Genomic DNA, 17,500 nt, shown 5'->3' with positions numbered 1-17,500 from the left:
ATCAAATGGTAAATAGTCTATTCCAAATGATAAAAATATTCTTTAGCTACTAGCTGATGGAGTCCACCTAATTGGTTGAAGGTAGCTTAAAGCCATACCAGAAATCAGGCTGGTGGCTGCTCTTTGAGCCTGTCACAGGTCTCTTGGCGTTAGGGGGCTGTCATCTCTGTCCTCAAATTTTGAAGTCCCTGGGGGCCCCGGGGACCCTGGGGGCAGCGGTGGTGGCAGTCGTTCCTCCGTGTCGTTGGAACACGGAGGGGGGGGGGCGCGGTGAGGGGGGCGCTGGGGTTGTGCACCGAGGCCCGGTGTCCTGACCCTCCAGGCCACGGTTCAGGAGCGCTCGCACTGTTCGGCCGGGGGAGGGCGGGGGGGGGGGGGGGAGTGCTCATTTTGTTAAAGGTCCTGTTGTATATTAATTTTAAGTTGCAGCGTCTGCACTACAAGATGATGCCACTAGCATTCTGATTAAGGATTTTATACATGAAGAAATTTTCATTATCTGAGTTCCCAGAGACCTCCCGAGTGGTTGGCTGCCTGACCCACAACTGTGTCTCAGAGTGTTAGGGTGGCCGCCCGGGCAGGAAGGTGTGCCCTGTGCTGTTTGCTCTGTTACATGAGCAATTAATGGGGCTCTTTACTCTCAGGGAAGCCGACAGTCTTCATAACCAAAAAAAAAAAAAAAAAAAAAAGAAAACCACTTAAGTGGATTTTGCTAATTTTCTCTTTGATTTCAGGAGCGTGAAGAAAGCACGTGGAGCCACTGAGTTGTGGCGGGGTACAATAGGGTGGCAGGAGGCTGGCTTCTATGTTCTGTGCAGTTCGCATTCTTGACACATGCGACTCAGGCCGTGGGGAAGAAGTTAGGGACTGCCGCCTACTTCTTTTTTTCTCTTTTTCGTTTTTTAAATGTTTGTTTATTTTTGAGAGAGACAGAGACAGAATGCGAGTGGGTTAGGGGCACAGAGAGAGGGAGGCACGGAATCCGAAGCAGGCTCCAGGCTCTGAGCTGTCAGCACAGAGCCCGACGCGGGGCTCCAACTCATGTGAGACCATGACCCGAGCCGAAGTCCGATGCTCAACCGACTGAGCAGGTGCCCCCCCCCCTACTTTTTTTTTTTTTCTTTAAACAGGATATTCTTCAGTTAATTCTTCCTGGTTGCTTTCCTTAATTCTTGTAACATCTGCCTAAACGAAGGGTGAGGCGATCTCAAAGTGAATGACAGACTTGTGCGTGTCCTCTCTGATCACACCAGTAAGGAAAGTGTTTTCAAAACTCACGGGTAGGCTCTGCTGGCCCTTTAGTTCTTGGGGGCGGGGGTGGGGTTGCTGCTCAGGTCGTGGGTGGGTGTGAACGGAGCCCCTTGACAGGGAAGTCTGCTGGCGGAAGAGCCAGAGAGGAAGACGGGACGACCCAACTCAGAGGAAGGGTCTGCCCCAAGTTTGCTGGCTGGAGGGGAGCTGTGTCCTGATTGCACAAGGGCGTCCGTGTGCGCCCCATTGATGCTGCGGCGAGAGGCCCTCTAGTGGGGACAGGAGGCACTGCGTGCCTCTCTGCCTCCGGCAACAGTGCTGTCCCTCAGGACTCCAAGCTCATTGTGGACCCCCTCGGCAGCAGGAGGGCAACGAAGTGTGGGGGGGGGGGACGGGGGGTGCTTGGGGGCTCCCTTGTGGACCCTGAGCACAGCAATGGGAACCTGCCGGGCTGCCCACGTGCCAGGGCTTGACCACAAGCAGAGGTGATGTGCCGCGTTCCCCCGCTCACCTGCTTTGCCGGATGGACGCTGGGTTTGTGAGGTCACCCTCCTGAAAGTTGCAGTTGAGCAGGACAAGCAGAGAGGCGCTGTCCGATGGCCACGAGGCCAGTTCCACTCGTGGTTCTGTGGGGGCGGTGGGGACACCTTTCTGGGTCCACCGACTCTGCTGTCACTCCCCTGGCCCAGGCTGTGCCATCTGTAGGGCCCCTGCTCACACTGGGATTTTGATAATTCTCTACCTTTTTTTTTTTTTATAATTGCAGAATCATAAAATATTTTAATTTCAAGGTTAGCAATTTTCTCTTGCATACTTAATTTATAATTAGCTGGTTTATAAACCTGTTCTGCGAATATAATTTTACTGTTGCCAAATGTTCTTCATGAATAATTAAGGGCAAATCCCTATTTATCAAATTATTAATATACCTAATAGCCTTGTTTTCATAAACAATGCATTGGAGTTGGATTTAAAGAAAACCACCTCTGAGGGATCTGGTGTTCTGTTCCCACCACGGCAAGGACCTGCTCTGGGCGTCTGCACAGAGGGATGCTTGTGCTGTGTTGATGTCACGGCCCCCGGCCTTCTTTCCTCCACAAAGGCCCAGGTATCAGTAGCTGGACAAACACAATGGCCATTCACCAGTGGGACTGGCCTTCTCGGCCTCTTGAACAATGTTGTTATTTGTTCTAGCAATTTACCAGGAGCATTTTTGGAGGAAATGTAACAGATGAAACCATGCTTTCAGCCTTTAAAAGTCTCTTTCGGCATAATCCCACCCCCATTAGTAGGGGACCGCTTTTCAAAGTGAGGAAAAGCAACTTTTATGTGCGAATGTGGACCCGAGGCGGGCATGAAAAGCCTCCGTCCCGCCTTGCGGTCCGTCGACCCAGACCGTACAAGGTTCGGTCCAGAAGACGGAGGACGAGCCGGCGGAACCTGAAGACTCGCGCAGGGGGTGTGAGTGTGTGACACTCGGGGAGGCTCACGCGCCCCCGCCTCCCCTCTTCAGCTCCCTCCCTTCCATGGAGGAGGACGACACTGTCCTTTCTCCTTGGGCCAGACCTCAGATCATCTCCTCGCCAGAAGAAGATGCCCAGCTCACACTTAGGAGTAGCTGCGACGACCGAACAATATGCAGGGCCACGGTGCTAATTCGCAACTATTCATTAAGAGCCAAACTTGTAGGGTCCATCCGCCGAGTATCCGCCAGGTTTCTAGGGCGCGGTCTCCGAGCCCGCCGGCGGGGTGTTCCGGCAGCGAGGGGCAGGTGGTCCGGCCCGGTGAGCTGGGTTTGTGCTTGCTTATTACCATCCGCCAGGTTTCTAGTTGAGGCTCTGGAAGGAGGTAGGGCCGGGCCCCGGTCTTCTTGGGGCTGGCATATGAGCCCGCTCGCCATGTGTGTGCGACTCCGTGTGTATGATTCATTCCAGAGCAGTTTTAGTCCTCATAAAATATTCATTTTGGTTGTGCAGGGCCCTGTAATTGCCATCTCTCACCCTGAATTATTTATACCTTGCACAGACTGACAAAGCTTTGCCATGCGGCACTAGATGAATCAGAAACACGGATCTTTGCTGCCAACAGCATTATAGTTTCACAAAATATGGCACCAACGTCATTCTGGGCTGCCTCATCTCTAAATCCAGCTTTTCTTGATTTGACATTTTCTTTACTCTTCCATTGTCTTAGTCAGGCAGAAAGGTTGCCTCTCAACTCAAAGCAGCAACCTTTCTTGCTTGCATTATAGCCGCTGTGCTTGAGAGGACTAATGTATCTTTATTGCCCTTACTTTTTTATGCTCGGTAACAAGACAGTGCTTGGGCTCACTTTAGAGCCATATATTATACATTAGCGATAAAATGATGCAAATAGTCCTGAATACTCTTCAAACAGATAGTGGAGATCAGCCTGGACCTAGCTGCTTGTCACAAAAATAGAGAATAAAAGGTGACGTGAGAAGTTGGGCGGGGGGCACGCCCCCGGCTGTGGGCCCCGCGAGCAGGCCTGGGCCCAGGTGTGGCCGGTGCCCGGCTTGGGTGTCTTGGCTGGCGGGGACAGGCGATCCGAGCACCCTGCTCCTGGCCCCCTGAGTGCACCCACTCCCCGCCAGCCACCCCCTCCACACCCCCGCCCCCCCCCCCCCCCAGCCCTGGGCTTGCCCGTCACCAGTCTCTCTGGGGGCCCCGGGCACACTGCCTCTCGTCCTGCCCGCCCCCCCCCCCCCCCCCCACTCCAGGATGTGAGCACTTAGAACGAGGGACCTTGGAACCCCTCCGAATATTTAGGAAAACCATGTGAATGTGAATTAGGGGCTGGGAGGCTGGAGCCAAACTCCTCCACAAACCTTTCGAAACTAGAAAGCAACCCAATGGACTCTGAATGCCAGGAGCTTACGTTTCTGAGAGGAGACAATGACAGCCGGCAACAATCCCGGTGAAAAATCCCCGGGTGCCGAAGGCTCCAGAAAAGATCATGTGTGGAATATTCACACACAGAACTGGAGGGCGGCGTGGGGAGCCCAGTAAGGTTTGCCGTGATTTTAACACCTCAGCCCTTCCCTGAGCCACAGACCAGGATTAATTTATGGCTCCTGGCTCATCAACAAAGGGACGTGAAGAGGGTAGGCTCAGTGCTGTTCCGAGTAATGTATGACCTGTACACACATTTCTCTTGTATTTGTTGACACGCAGGGGTAATGAAGTTAAAGCTTCGCACACATGTGCCCCCTCATTAAGCTGCATTACCTGCATTAAAACTAATAATTGCCACTCAGAGCTGTGCTCCCATTAATCATTTATAATGTTTTAATAAGTTTTTAATCAGGACCTAAAAGGCTAGAGAGGCCGGCATGGGCAGGTTCGACACTGGTGTCCTGTGTGCATGCACGGGCTTGATTTAAAATGTGATTTTTTTTTTTATTAATAATTCAGCCCACAAAGATGCTAGTTCTTAATTAAGCAAGCTGGCGTGGATGGGGGGGGGGGGCGGGGGACGTGCATGTGAGTAGGAGATTGTCCACTTGGAGACTGGGTGGGGAAAGCCCCGAAAACCAAAATAACCAAAAAACCTCACATTTGTTTTGAGAATGGTCTCCATAATGGACAAAAATCGGAACGGCAAGGAGATAGTCCCCATTATCTTCAGATCCCTAAAAACGCACCCGTGTCTGGTGGGAGAGGTTTGAAGCCCTAAGTTCGAGTAAGCGAAGGCACTTAATCTCTGTGCACAAAGTCTCTGTGAAAAGTCCCCCCTGGAGCTGGCAACAAGTCAGGGGGTGCATCTGATGTGAGCCAAGTGATGCTGGCATTTTTCTTAAATAAGGAGCTTCGTGATCAGAGCTGGCAAATAGAGCAGTGTCCAGAGGGAGTGAGGAAGCTGTTTTAATGAGCCCGCAGCGAAAGACAAAATACAGACTGATTGACAGGGCGAATGATCTGGTGAGGAAATAATGTCAATGCTGCATCGCCCATTAGAAATAGAGAAATAGGTAAAGAGGAAAAGGGAGATAGGCACTTGAAACGAGAGCGAGGCCTGGTGCAAATACAGTGCACTTCACGCTTCCTTTGTGCTGTGCAGTTGACTTCTTTTAAACAGATAACCTTATCAAAACTATCACGAACTATCAGCAACAGTTACAGAAAATACTAACTAGGATCCTGACAGCGAGGCGGGTAGGGTAGCCGACTAAAGCACAGGACTCTGGGATGCGTTTGCTTTTCGAGTGTCTACCTGGGTTTTACTTATCTGAACACATTAAAACCACCCGGAAAAGTTTAATGCAAGTCATAGAAATTTCTCCAAAAGGAGGGCTTGGCAGGATCTGTTACGGAGGTGGATATTGAACTGGTCGGCAAAGCTATTAAATCCCATCAGATCTCCTTGGCATCATTTTAATGAGAATCATTGCAAAAGCACAAGATCATGGTATCTATAAGTGCCTCTTGACAGCCTCTGCTGAAATTGTGATGAAAAGGAAAACCATTATAGCAGAAATTTAGCGATAAGGCTGTTTGGAGGGATGGCGGGGCCTAGTGTGGCTCTAGACCGTGAAGGGTTAATTTTCCAAACCTAATAATGTTCGATAGTGAGGTATTTGTCAGGAGATAAAGAAGTGATAGAATCTGGGAAGTGGGTCCCTTGGTGATTGTAGTACAAATATTGTTAATGCGGTGTGGTTACTACGGCGAAGGGAAATAAAATAGCTCTGGTCCACTAGAGACAGGCTCTGCTACAGTAGAGCAGCAACCTCCAGACAAAGGCCAGTAATTGTTGAACTATGAGTCAAGCCGTGGATCTTTTCAAATCCTTATACATCTGCATTTACATGCAGGGGACCGCGCGTGCGGTGGTAGGGGGGGCGGGGGGGACGGCCGCACAGAGACCAGGAGCCCACAGTGGGGAGGCGGGCAGCCCCAGACCTCTGGCTGGGGAGGGGGCCCCTCGCGGAGGACATCTGGGCACAGCTGTAAAATTCAGTACTGTCACCCTCTGCCCCTTCGTTATGACGTCAGGTAGGCACTACAAGTATATGAGACCCATAACTTGAAACGTACAAGAATTTAATAAGTCTGGTGTTGGAACAATTTGTCATGGCATATTTGAAGAATAAATCAGACTAATGGAGCACACTTTCCCTCCCGTATGGCATTACGGAACGTGAGCCCAGTAATAGCTAATGGCAGGAGAGGGAGAAAAAGAGAGGCCTGACATTCAGACCCTCGCATTTTGGAAATCCGATACGTATTGACCTGTGTACTATCTCAGTGCACAGATCTGATGTCAGCAGAATGTAGTCTTGTATAGGAACTGCTCATTACAGGTTTTGTGAAGGAAGCACATTGTCTCTGAGCACCAGAACCCGATCGGCTAGAATTGCTCAGTAATCAATACTCCAGCGACTGATGGCCGGGCACGCACACACCACAGCTGTGGCCACGGCTTTCAGGGACTTCCCAGTAATTAGCAGGGACTTCAAGGAAGCACTCCACTGGTCACTTTCTTATCAGTCAGGGAAAAGTCTCTTAAAGGCTCTATCTTTTAATTTGACTCTTTAACCGTTTCCTTTCAAGAGCGCCTTAGTGGCCACAGCCACGACTCCCAGAGAGGGGCCCCCCCCCCCCCCGCCCCCGCCCCTGCTCCTGCTCCTGCTCCTCTCCACGCACACGTCCAGTTTGGGCCGGGTGGGGGTTTGGGATTGTGCTGAGCAGGAGCGGATTGACGGGACATGAAATTCGCCGTTTTACAGTGAACGAGTCAGTGGCATTTAGTTCCTTCCCAAGATTGTGCAAGCCCCACCCCTCTCTAGTTCCAGGCGTTTCCACCCCCCACAAATGGAGACCCTGGGCCACTGAGCAGTTGTCCCCCCGCCCCTGGCCACCACGAGTGGGCGGGGACTTCTACAGCTGTGTTTTCTGGTTGGTATCTGATACTCTTTCTTGTCAAGGTAATATTATTAAAATAGTCTCCTGGTTTTGTGTTCTGGATCCAGGAACTACAAACGTGGGGCTTGATCTGGAATGGGGTTCTTGGGTAACCTCCAGAAGCTGTCAGCGCCATGATTTACACACGAATGCTTTGGGTTTTCTGATTGATGGCATGGAGGTCTATCCGTGGCCGTGTTCATTTGCAGCTTATTAAGAGCCTGGCCTTAAAATGGAAAAGCGAGTACCCCCTCACTCCACCCCCCACCAAAAAAATATATCAGTATTTTTCACTCTTGACTCAGATTTCCCGTCCTGTCCATAGGGAAGGGCCAGAAGAGGAGGTCGTGCCTCTGGGACAGAGGCTGGGATTGAGGTGTGGGAGGGGCCTGTTGGAAGCCAGACCTCTTTGCTCTGAGCCCGGAGCTCAGCCTGTGCTAAGGTGTGGCCTGAGGAACCCTGGGACGGGGCCGCCAGGCTCACACCTTGCAGCACGCTGTCACTCGTGTGTCCAAGCCCTGGCAAGACCGAGCCCCGGAAGAGTCTAAAACTTGGTGATTAAAAAAAAAAAAAAAATCCCTACCTATAGGGCTCCCGAAATGCCGGGAAGAGGTAATTTCAAACAAGTGATACCCACGTGCAAAAGGCAAGCAATTAAAACCGCTCCGAGTTCCTTTTTTCTCCTCAATCACCAGGGTGCGCACGCCAAGCCCACTGCATTTCTAAGGAGACAATCTATTCCTCCTTTGACCAGAGGGAAAAAAATCATTATTACATGATTAGTGGCTTCAGTTAGGTGAGAAGCGGCAGTGCAGGGAAGGCGGTGAGGGTGAGTGGTATTAATTACCTAACACTTGCTGGCAAGATAATTTTATCAGTGATTTGGCCACTAGTAAGTTGCAGCTTTTGATAAAAGTGGGCAAGTTCTTAGCTCCTAGAAACATGAGGGAAGGGAATGGTGTCAGATGAAATGCATCTCATCAGCTTTTCTCTGACAAACCAAATTCATTCCTTATGTAATTGATAACGGCCTTGTCCAATTATTTCACACATTACAATACACAGAGGCCCCCTTACAGGTTTTGCAGGGTTGTAATTAGCTATGCTAATATCTCCTTTATTGGCCCTAATATTGCTCGACACCTTTTGCCATCCTGGAACCCACGAGAGCCCCATGGCCTGTCAGGACCGCTGATTATTGAGAAGGATAGCTTTAATCAAACATAATTGCAGTTAATTTTTCTCTCCTGCTCTCTGTTGCCAGCGTCTAATGCCACGGACTCCTTGATATTCCATTAAATTACAATTAAACAGCCTCCTTTGTTTCTGATTGTCCTGAACACCACCACAAAGTTCTGTAGCCGTTTAAAGGAGAACTGTCTGTCCTAATTGCCTGCGCGCACACAAAGGGCCAATTTATGCAATGCCCATGTAGAATTTAAACAGTTCATAATGTAATGGATATTACACAGGAGCCTAACACTACAATTAAAATGATTTTCATCAGATAGAGCAGCTCTGGTTAATCAGCTTCATAAAAGTAAATATAAATGAACTAATTCATAGCTTAAACACACAGAAGTGGAGCAGACTCTGAAATGAGTTACTGCAGTGGGGGGCTTGCCCCTCGTCATGGGCTGCTGGGGGCGGGCTCCAGTTAAAACGCTTGATCCCGTGTTTTGCTGTGGCCCCACTTATGGCGTCCACGTCCACCACGTGGCACTTCTGGTGGCGCTGTGGCTGTTGGAGAGGATGCCGGCATGGATGCCGCCAAGGCCAAACCTGCCTTTCCCCGCAGGTGCAGCCATGGCCGGGCTTTGCTAGGTAGCGGCCCCTGCAGATGTGAGGGCCCGCCCTGGAGCTGGCGGCAGAGACCGCAGGCAGGTACCCGTTGCCGGAGCCAGCGGACTGTCCCGTCCCGACCCCCAGGCAGCGGCCCCGCGCCCCCCTTCCCAGGTGCTGGCGAGCGGGAGGGAGCCCGCTGGAGCCTGCTCGGGTGGCCTTCTCTCCTAATCCCTGCACGCTCTAAAAGTGGAAAACCTGGTTTCGGAAGTAATGAGCTCGCACCTCTCCCCCTTCTCATCGCTACCGAGAACTGTCCGGGGTCTTGTCTGATATCTCCGAGTAGAACATTACTGGGGAGTTTCCGCCGATGTGAAACAGTTTGCCCTGGGCGGTTGCCTTCACTCCTGCCGGAGAGAAACAAGTAAATAAAGCCCATATTTCAAGCTTGATTTACTCTGGTACCTACTGTGAAAGATGATGGCTCTTTAGGGAAATAAAGACAGGGTCAGGGAATTAGTGTACATAATGGTCATTTTGATGATGGGCCAACAGATGCAATGGAGAAGCGTACTGTACACAATTAAGCATAATGTACTAATGACAGGTTAGAATTTTTATCGCCTCTTTGCCATCGAGCAGCAAATCCATGTTTAGCAGTAATAAAGAGTTTATTGGTGTTAAAGCCAAAGATTTTCTGACATAGGAAAGATTTTTCCCTTCATAACAAGAGTATTAAATCCTTTGTGTACCAGAGTCTGGAAGTAAGATATGTAAAGTGGTTGTCAGATATTTCTTAGGAAAAAGCCAATTACAGGGTAATTGAGTAAGGGGTGAGAATTACCATTTGACTTCACGTGTAGGGCGTTGGGTTTCCTCCCCCTCCCCAAACGTCCGCCCAGCGTCTCGCTGAGCCCTGGCTGGTGGGAGCGTCCCTGTGCTTGCGCCGTGTCTGTGGTCAAGCACTGGCTCGTCTGTCGCATCCGCCTTGTAACCCCAACAAGGGTAAACGGTAAGCACGAGGCTGCCCTTCCTCCCGGCTGAGGCTTCCTCTGTCTGGCCCTAGATGTTGGGCCTTACTTTCTGTGATCGGGACCAGAGCTCTTGGAAGGGGCTCTACCCTCGGGGGCCGTGCACGACACACCTCCCCCGTGTGCGTCCACGGCCCACGAGATACTGGGTTGGAAGCAAAAACTTCAGGCGCCACATCCCAAGCAAGCGTGTGTGCGCCCATCCCCGGAAATGCTTCGGCTGTCCACGGGGCCTAGCACCCAACTCTGTTCAGCTAAAGTTCTGCGCCAGGCCCAGCTCACCCTCCTCACGGCCAGTGGCTATTTAGACCATCTTCAGAACACTCTGCTGCCTCGCAGGTGAAGGGTGAGCCGCCTAAAAAGATATCGAGGAATTTAAAGAAACCTCTTCTGGAGGGGGGGTAAAAAAAAAAAAAATCTTTCACATCACAAAAAAAGCTCCCGCAGACGGCTCCATCCAGATGAGAGCTTCTCAGGCCGGCACCTGCTCAGAAGATTAGCCGGGTGGTAATGTGTGGCATAATTGCACCATGTGGCTGTCCCCGAAGTGAAAACCTAATTGCCTGACTGGACGATAAGTTTGTGACGCCCTCACCTTGTTAGGGCCTCTCTGATGCAGTTCAAATGCAGTGTGGCCGCAGGTGCGCCTAATTTACCTCGCTGCAGAGCGCGTGGAGTTTAATTGCACAGTGGTTGTTAGGAAAAATTGGTGGGTGGAATATCAAGTGACTTACTGTATGCTGATGGCAGATGGTACTGAGAGGCACTGTGAGCTAAGTGTATAGGTGAGGGGAGTTAATAAAAGATGTAAATTCTGGCCTAAAATAGTGAGGCCTGGTGGTATGTAAGAAAATTTAATTAAGTGGCCACGATTCTTTTTCCCATCAATTGGGTTTTCTTCTTCCGCGCGGAAAAGGCGTCCAGGATACGTTGGGAATGCAGCTGGAGGGATGAATCTTGGTCGGTGGAGTCTTTTTATTTTCTGATGTGATAATTGTCAACAAGGAATCTTGACCGTTAAGGCTGAGTTCAAGGAAATCACGTGAAACTTCATAAAACATTAATAAGCCTCAGGTAGGACAGGGGATATTTGGACAGAACAGAGAGGGGAGTTTTGTCGGTTAACTTTGCCGGACAGGATGCTCAGACACTGGTAGAGAGCATGCGTGTCAGCACAGAGACCCCGCCCCCGCCCCGCCCACAGTGGGCGTGGCTTTGTACGCGGAGGCAGAGGGGTGCAGTCTCCCCCCCCCGGGGTATGTGCTCCAGCCAGGTCTCCCAGCATCCGTGGGCTCACGTGGTGGGCTACAACTTCTGTTGTGAGCGAGCATGCGGGCATGGAGGGGACAACGTGATGAGATTTTTGTCACAGCATCTCAGCACCCTGTCAGGACTCCTGAATCTTCATGCCTCAGAGCTCAAGGGCAGGGCTGGGGGTGGGGGGAGTACAAACGGCTGTTGCCTCTGAGCCAGGCTAGCGGCTGCGTCTCCCCGCTCTCCCCCTGAGCCGCGGTTTCATTGTTGTATCCCCAAATCATCGATTAGTTCCCTAAACACACACACAGACTTTTCACAGACGTTATCGCAGCCCTTAAAGCTCACCCCCAAATCCTGTCTTTTCGTAAGAGTTGCACCCACTGTAACTTTCGAAAATACGCCTTTGGAAGTATGTCTGGCTGGGCGGTGGCGCCCTCGGGGGTTACGGTTGCCAGATGAAGTTGAGCGCACCCAGTTACGTTTGAGTTATGGGCGAAGAGCAGTTTTTTAGGATCGGTGTGCTTTGGGATGTTCCTGTCCTAAAAAATTTCTCGTCGTCTACCGGAAACGCCAATGTAACCAGGCATCCTGTGTTTTTATTTGCTGAAGCTGGCAGCCCCATCTGGGGCGGACAGTTCCCCAGTGCTTAACGTGCAAAGGTCCAGGCAAGAAATGGCCAGTCCGAGTCACAGCTGTTATCATAAAGCTTGGAGACCCATAATGTCAAGACAGATGTAAGTCACTGCTTGTGTGTGTGGACATCTTCTGCGCTGGCCGGCAGAGCCCGGGGCGCCCTTGCCCACGCCGCCGGCGTCGTCTCCCGATGGCGCCCCCTGCAGGCGACGATTCGTTGTCGTGCTAATCGGGCGCCCCCTGCAGGCAGCGAGCAGCGGGCGGTCGTGGGTAGCCCTCACTACTCCCCGCGCAACGGCGTCTTTCTAAAAGTCTGTGAGTTTGTCTGATAACCCTAACAAATATCCGTTTTTTGTATTTTTGTAGATTCTTTCTAAAGTTTTTCCTCAAGTGCAATCAGAACTGTTTGAAGAATGCAGGCAACCCTCGAGATATGCGGAGATTCCAGGTACTTGTTTCTCAAAGACACGCGGGCCGTGGTCCGCACTTTTAACGTGAAATTTGAATTCTCTGATGTTGTGATTGTTCAGAAAACAGTCTTTTGTTCTCCAAGGGTTTGGGAGCAAACCAGAATCGGGTCATTTGAGAAAAAGATTTAAATCGAGTTGCTTTAAAAACAATCCAGCATCTTTAGGCTCTGAAAATGGGACCTTGGCTTTGCAAGGTGCACCTCTTAGGGTGGTCCCGCCATGCCTGCCCACCGTGTTGGGCTTCCAGACATCTGGAAATTGGAATTGTCAGAGCTGTAGGTTAAGTCGGGTTCCCTTTTACATTCAACCGTGGTAACTCTTGTAGGTGTATTTCAGAATGTCCTCAAAGTCCTCTCCGTGTTAGTACGTAACGTAGCCTGTTTCCTCAGTTGTACATAGTCGTGTACGACTGGTTCGGACTTGGAGCCCGTGCTCAAGGTCGTCGTTTTAGGGACGGATGGATGGAGTTTTCACAGGGCAGAGCCGTAGTACAGCCTGTTGGGTAAGCATGAGACCTTGGGCCCTCCTCATGAAGCGAGCCTTGCCTGTTTGATGCAGGCCTCTTACAAGTTCCAGAATGTTCTCCCAGCTGTTTCCTTTCCCTCAGGGTTGATCTGTTCTTGCTTCCTTAAGCCCGTGCCTGATTGCTAGGCTGTGTTCCTGGGTGCAGGCTAACTCGTATTCTGGTTTGCTTCAGAGGACTTCATCTCCAGGAGAGAGGATAGAGAGCTGGATGGGTTATCGCTGAGTCCATAATTTTCTTGCCTTTTGAGCGGTTAGGAGGTTACTTCAGGGTGAAAGGTACACCATATATCATGGGTCATCTTGCTGAATTTAATTGTAAAAATATTCTGGGCTGGGACACAGAAGTGCTGTTAGTCCCTACTAACCAGAGAAGAACCTGGCAGCGAGTGGAAATGAATGCTACATTGGATGGCTTACCATCAAACCGCTCAAGGTCATTTTTAGAAATTGAACTTACCTTCCAGGCTTTTAGGACACGTGAATTTGTCTTACAGCCAATCAGCCAGTCAGAGAAGGGTCTGTGGGCCGGTTCACAGTCATGCTCTGCAGGTGGGGACGTGCTCTGCAGATGTCTTGCAAACATCTGGGCCTGCTCCCACCTTCTTGCACCAGGCTTCATGGTGATACTGGCCCATCTAAGCAGAGCGGAGGTCATGCATTGTCTCGCCATTGGCCACCATGCCATCCGTTGCCAGCGAGCCCACAGTTACTAGAAGGATGGGCTCTGCTCTCTTTAGCTCATCTCCCCGCCTTGCAGAGGGTTTAACCGGACTTGAGTGTGTCAGGGCTTACACAATATCTCCAGCTGGCTTCACAAACTCAGCACCTTTCTGTACGTATATTGCAGGGCTGGCCCTGGCCAAGAGACAAAACACAGCTTGTCTGCTTCCTCTGCTGAACTACACACTTTTCCCTTGGTGACTGACCTATATAGAGATGACAGAGCCAAGACTGTCCTTTTTTTATTTTTATTTTTACCTTGCTTCTTTAACGTATCATGGTCTAAGAGCCTGAGGACGGTCAAGTCTGTGGCTCAGAGTTAGTTACGTGGCCCTTTGCATCGTGCTTAGATGAGGATACAGGTACAGGTGCTTCACAGCCCAGGCGAGGGGTGGCCCTGCATCCCGGGGATGCGGCAGGTGCCCACCCCATGGGTGGTGGCTATCAAGGAGGTGATGACACATCTGACATTGGATGTGGGGACGCCGAGGGCAGGACCCACAGTGTTTTAAGGCTCGGGGGGGGGGCAATATTATGGAGACTCTCGCAGTCTTGTAGAGCCGTCCTGGGAAGGAAGCATCAAGGAAAGTGCCTCATGAGGGAGTTTTGGGGGATGTGGTGGGTGCTGTCCCTGCTTTACAGTTTTCTTGTGGGCCTGAGGTTTTTTTTATAAAAACCGTCAATTCCCCGTGTATTCATATGTATGTATGTAGTGTTGACTTTTTTTTTTATTGTTAGTTTTCTTTATTTTTGAGAGGCAGAGAGAGACAGAGCACCTGTGGGGGAGGGGCAGAGAGAGAGGGAGACACAAAATCCGAAGAAGGCTCCAGGCTCTGAGCCGTCAGCACAGAGCTGGACGTGGGGCTCGAACCCACGAACTGTGAGATCATGACTGAGCCGAAGTCGGATGCTCAATCGACTCAGCCACCCAGGTGCCCGACCTTTTTTTATTCCTTAAAAATGCTACTTATTTTTAAATCTTTGATCACTTTTATTCTTTTTTTTTTTTTAATAGACTTTTTTTTGAAGAGCAGTGTTGGGCTTTCAGGAAGAATCCACAGAAAGTTCTGAGAATTCCCGGACATCCCCCTGGGCACACCCTCCCTGCCAGTTGGCCCTGTTGTTAATGTCTTGCGTTGGTGGGGTACATTTGCTACATCGAATGAACCAGGGTTGATGCATTATTAACTAAGGGCCGCTGTAGCGCTGGCTTTCAGTAGCCATTTTACATGGCATGTTTGGGCATGTGCAGACCAGGCAGGGAGGGCACACGTGGGCTGGGAGGCCTCCTGGTCCCTCCTCTCCTGCGCCAGCTGTGTGTGTGTGGGGCTCTGCTGCTCTGGGTGGTGCTGGCCCTCCCCGCTGCCCACACGTGGCAAAGAGCCAGGCTCCCTGCACCCCAGATGCGGGCTTCAGCCGCACGAGCCCTGCTGTGAGGCCCAGACTGGACCAGGGCTCACGCCTTTGCGACTCAAGTCGGCTGTCCGGCAAATAATGGACCGCGCGGGCTCACCTCTGTTTAAGAACGATCTTAAGGCTGGGTAGGGAGTCCATTAAAGGATGCTTGTCACAAGCCCACCTGGGAAGGTGTCTGGGGGCTGGGCAGGGGTGACCCCGGCAAGGCCATCTGTCCAGCGGAAGGGGCCATTCCACTGGCACCAGGGTGCTTGCCGTCCTCTGCTGGTGAACCTGAGAAAGATACTTGCTTTGGATCGACAACACTTTCACCATCGATACTCAGCTTGGTCTTTTCAGATGCAGAAAAGTTCCTTAGCAGACATTGGATGTAACTGTAACATCGACCCAGGGATGTCGGACTGTGGGTAGTGAGTGCTTCTGATTTAGGAAGCCTGTTTTTGGCAACTCTGAATCCTCACAGTGCTCCAAGGGAGGACAGTCTCGAGTGAACTCATTTTAATTAGATAAACTATCCGATCAATATGTGAACAGATCAATCAAAACAGCAGCTTTAAAATGAGCGGCTGGAGGAGTGTTTCTGAAACTAATGGCTGGAGGAATATTTCTCTGAATTGAACTCACTCGTTAGCATAATAGGAGATGAAACTGTGACTCAAATGGGGCAGGTTTTGGAGAGAAGCAGTCTTGAGTCCAAACAAAACAGCCCACGGGCCCCCCCATTAGCCAGGGCTGCGGGGGGTGCGCGGCGGAGGCCCCCCAGGAGCCGACGCCGGTTCCCTCGGCCACAGGGCTTCCCTTTGCCAACTCGTTTCACGTCCACTTCGTCTCTGCAGGTTGTTGTGTCGACAACAGTCAACGTGGACGGCCACGTGCTGGCCGTGTCTGACAACATGTTTGTGCACAACAACTCCAAACACGGGCGGCGGGCCCGCCGTCTAGACCCGTCAGAAGGTACGGCCCCTTCTTATCTGGAAAATGGTAGGCACATGTTACATGTCTTTTTTTATTTGCAATGCTTCTTTTCCTTTGCACCATTTTTTATGTTGAGTCATGTCCAGTCGCCCTCACCGGGTGCCCCTCTCGGGTCGGACGGCCCCGGCGGGGGCACGGGCGCTCCCCGGAGCCCCCCGCCGCCAGCCCTCTCCGCCCCAGCTCTTGTTGTGGGAGAGGCCTTCTCACTCACTTCACCTGCCATGGGCTTTACGTTACTGGTTTGTTTCTAAGCTTTTTTTTGCTTGGAGCTTTCCTTGCAGTTTTAATTTATTTGCTTTTATTTTGGCTGTCCTCAGCCCCCATACAGAAGGTCATCCCCAGACACTCTGTGCACGTCTCAGTGGGTGGTTGTGTTGTGTGGTCCCATGAGCTCAGAACACACTTGGAGGACCAGTTCTCGTCTCCGGATGGAGTGGGCCGGGGGCGGGGGGAAGGGGGAAGGGGCAAGGGGCTGAGAACGAAAACCGCATAAAACGTACCAAATGCTTCCAAGTGCCTGACTTCTTGTTTTGTCTGTTAAAAGAGAAGAATTTTGCTAAGAGTGATACAGGCAGGGGGCAGCGGTCTTAGACATGGCCTCAGGGCTCAGAAACACTCAGACGCCGAGGGCCTTCCCCAAACCCCTCACTCACGCAAGTCCCCACGGTTTATCCCACAGCCTTTAAAATAAGGTCCCTGTCCTCTATACTAAAACACTGCCCCGTAATCACGAGATCCTGACCGATAGGAGTTGTTGTTGTTGAGAAAGTAATGTGAATTGCAAACAAAACACGGTTAAACCTCTTGGAGCAAAGAGCCCATAAGACAAAAACGGTTTTTTTTTTTTTTTTATTTTTTTTTTATTTTTTTCAACGTTTATTTATTTTTGGGACAGAGAGAGACAGAGCATGAACGGGGTAGGGGCAGAGAGAGAGGGAGACACAGAATCGGAAACAGGCTCCAGGCTCTGAGCCATCAGCCCAGAGCCCGACGCGGGGCTCGAACTCACGGACCGCGAGATCGTGACCTGGCTGAAGTCGGACGCTTAACCGACTGCGCCACCCAGGCGCCCCAAGACAAAAACGGTTTTAAGGCAGATCCTGTACGCTGAGGTCTCGAATTCAGGAGCCACACGTGAGGCAGGCAGATGTGTACCAACAGGAAAAATGAATGAAGCGTGTGTAGATGGTCAGAGTGAAGTATGATTCAGACATCTAGAAACTGGAAGACAATTTATGAATCTGCTGTGGTCCACAAAAATAAACTAATTTGTTTTTCTACATTAATGACTGAGGTATAAGAGAACAAAAATATCATAATTAAAGGTCGCCCTGGGCACCAGAGTCATTAGAATCTGTGACGTACTGTTTATCTCCTTCCTATGCACTGAAGGTAGGTGTGTGTTCTCCTTAGCAACCATCACTAATGAGGTTCACAATTAAGAAGGTTGAATCCCTGGTCCTCGGTCCCTGCTTCCCCAGAGAGCCAGAGCTCACAATGCACTAGGCTCGAGGAG

At 50.9% G+C, this 17,500-nt stretch overlaps 1 protein-coding gene across 11 annotated transcripts in view; it reads left to right on the top strand.

Annotated features, from left to right (window-relative positions):
- The window catches only part of EBF3 (EBF transcription factor 3), a 127,758-nt gene that overhangs the window by 75,975 nt on the left and 34,283 nt on the right, over positions 1 to 17,500 (top strand). For 7 of the 11 annotated variants that reach the window (XM_047824998.1, XM_047825007.1, XM_047825005.1 and 4 more), the window contains 2 exons: positions 12,245 to 12,326; positions 15,846 to 15,990. In XM_047824998.1, the coding sequence (XP_047680954.1) occupies positions 12,245 to 12,326; positions 15,846 to 15,990 (227 nt within the window). The remainder of the gene's footprint in view (positions 1 to 12,244; positions 12,327 to 15,845; positions 15,991 to 17,500) is intronic. The other 4 variants (XM_047825006.1, XM_047825004.1, XM_047825003.1 and 1 more) reach the window with 1 other exon arrangement.

This window comes from Prionailurus viverrinus, chromosome D2 (genome assembly GCF_022837055.1).
Source record: "Prionailurus viverrinus isolate Anna chromosome D2, UM_Priviv_1.0, whole genome shotgun sequence".
In the NCBI taxonomy this organism is placed as follows: domain Eukaryota; kingdom Metazoa; phylum Chordata; class Mammalia; order Carnivora; family Felidae; genus Prionailurus; species Prionailurus viverrinus.
This window is presented reverse-complemented; position numbering and strand designations above follow the sequence as displayed.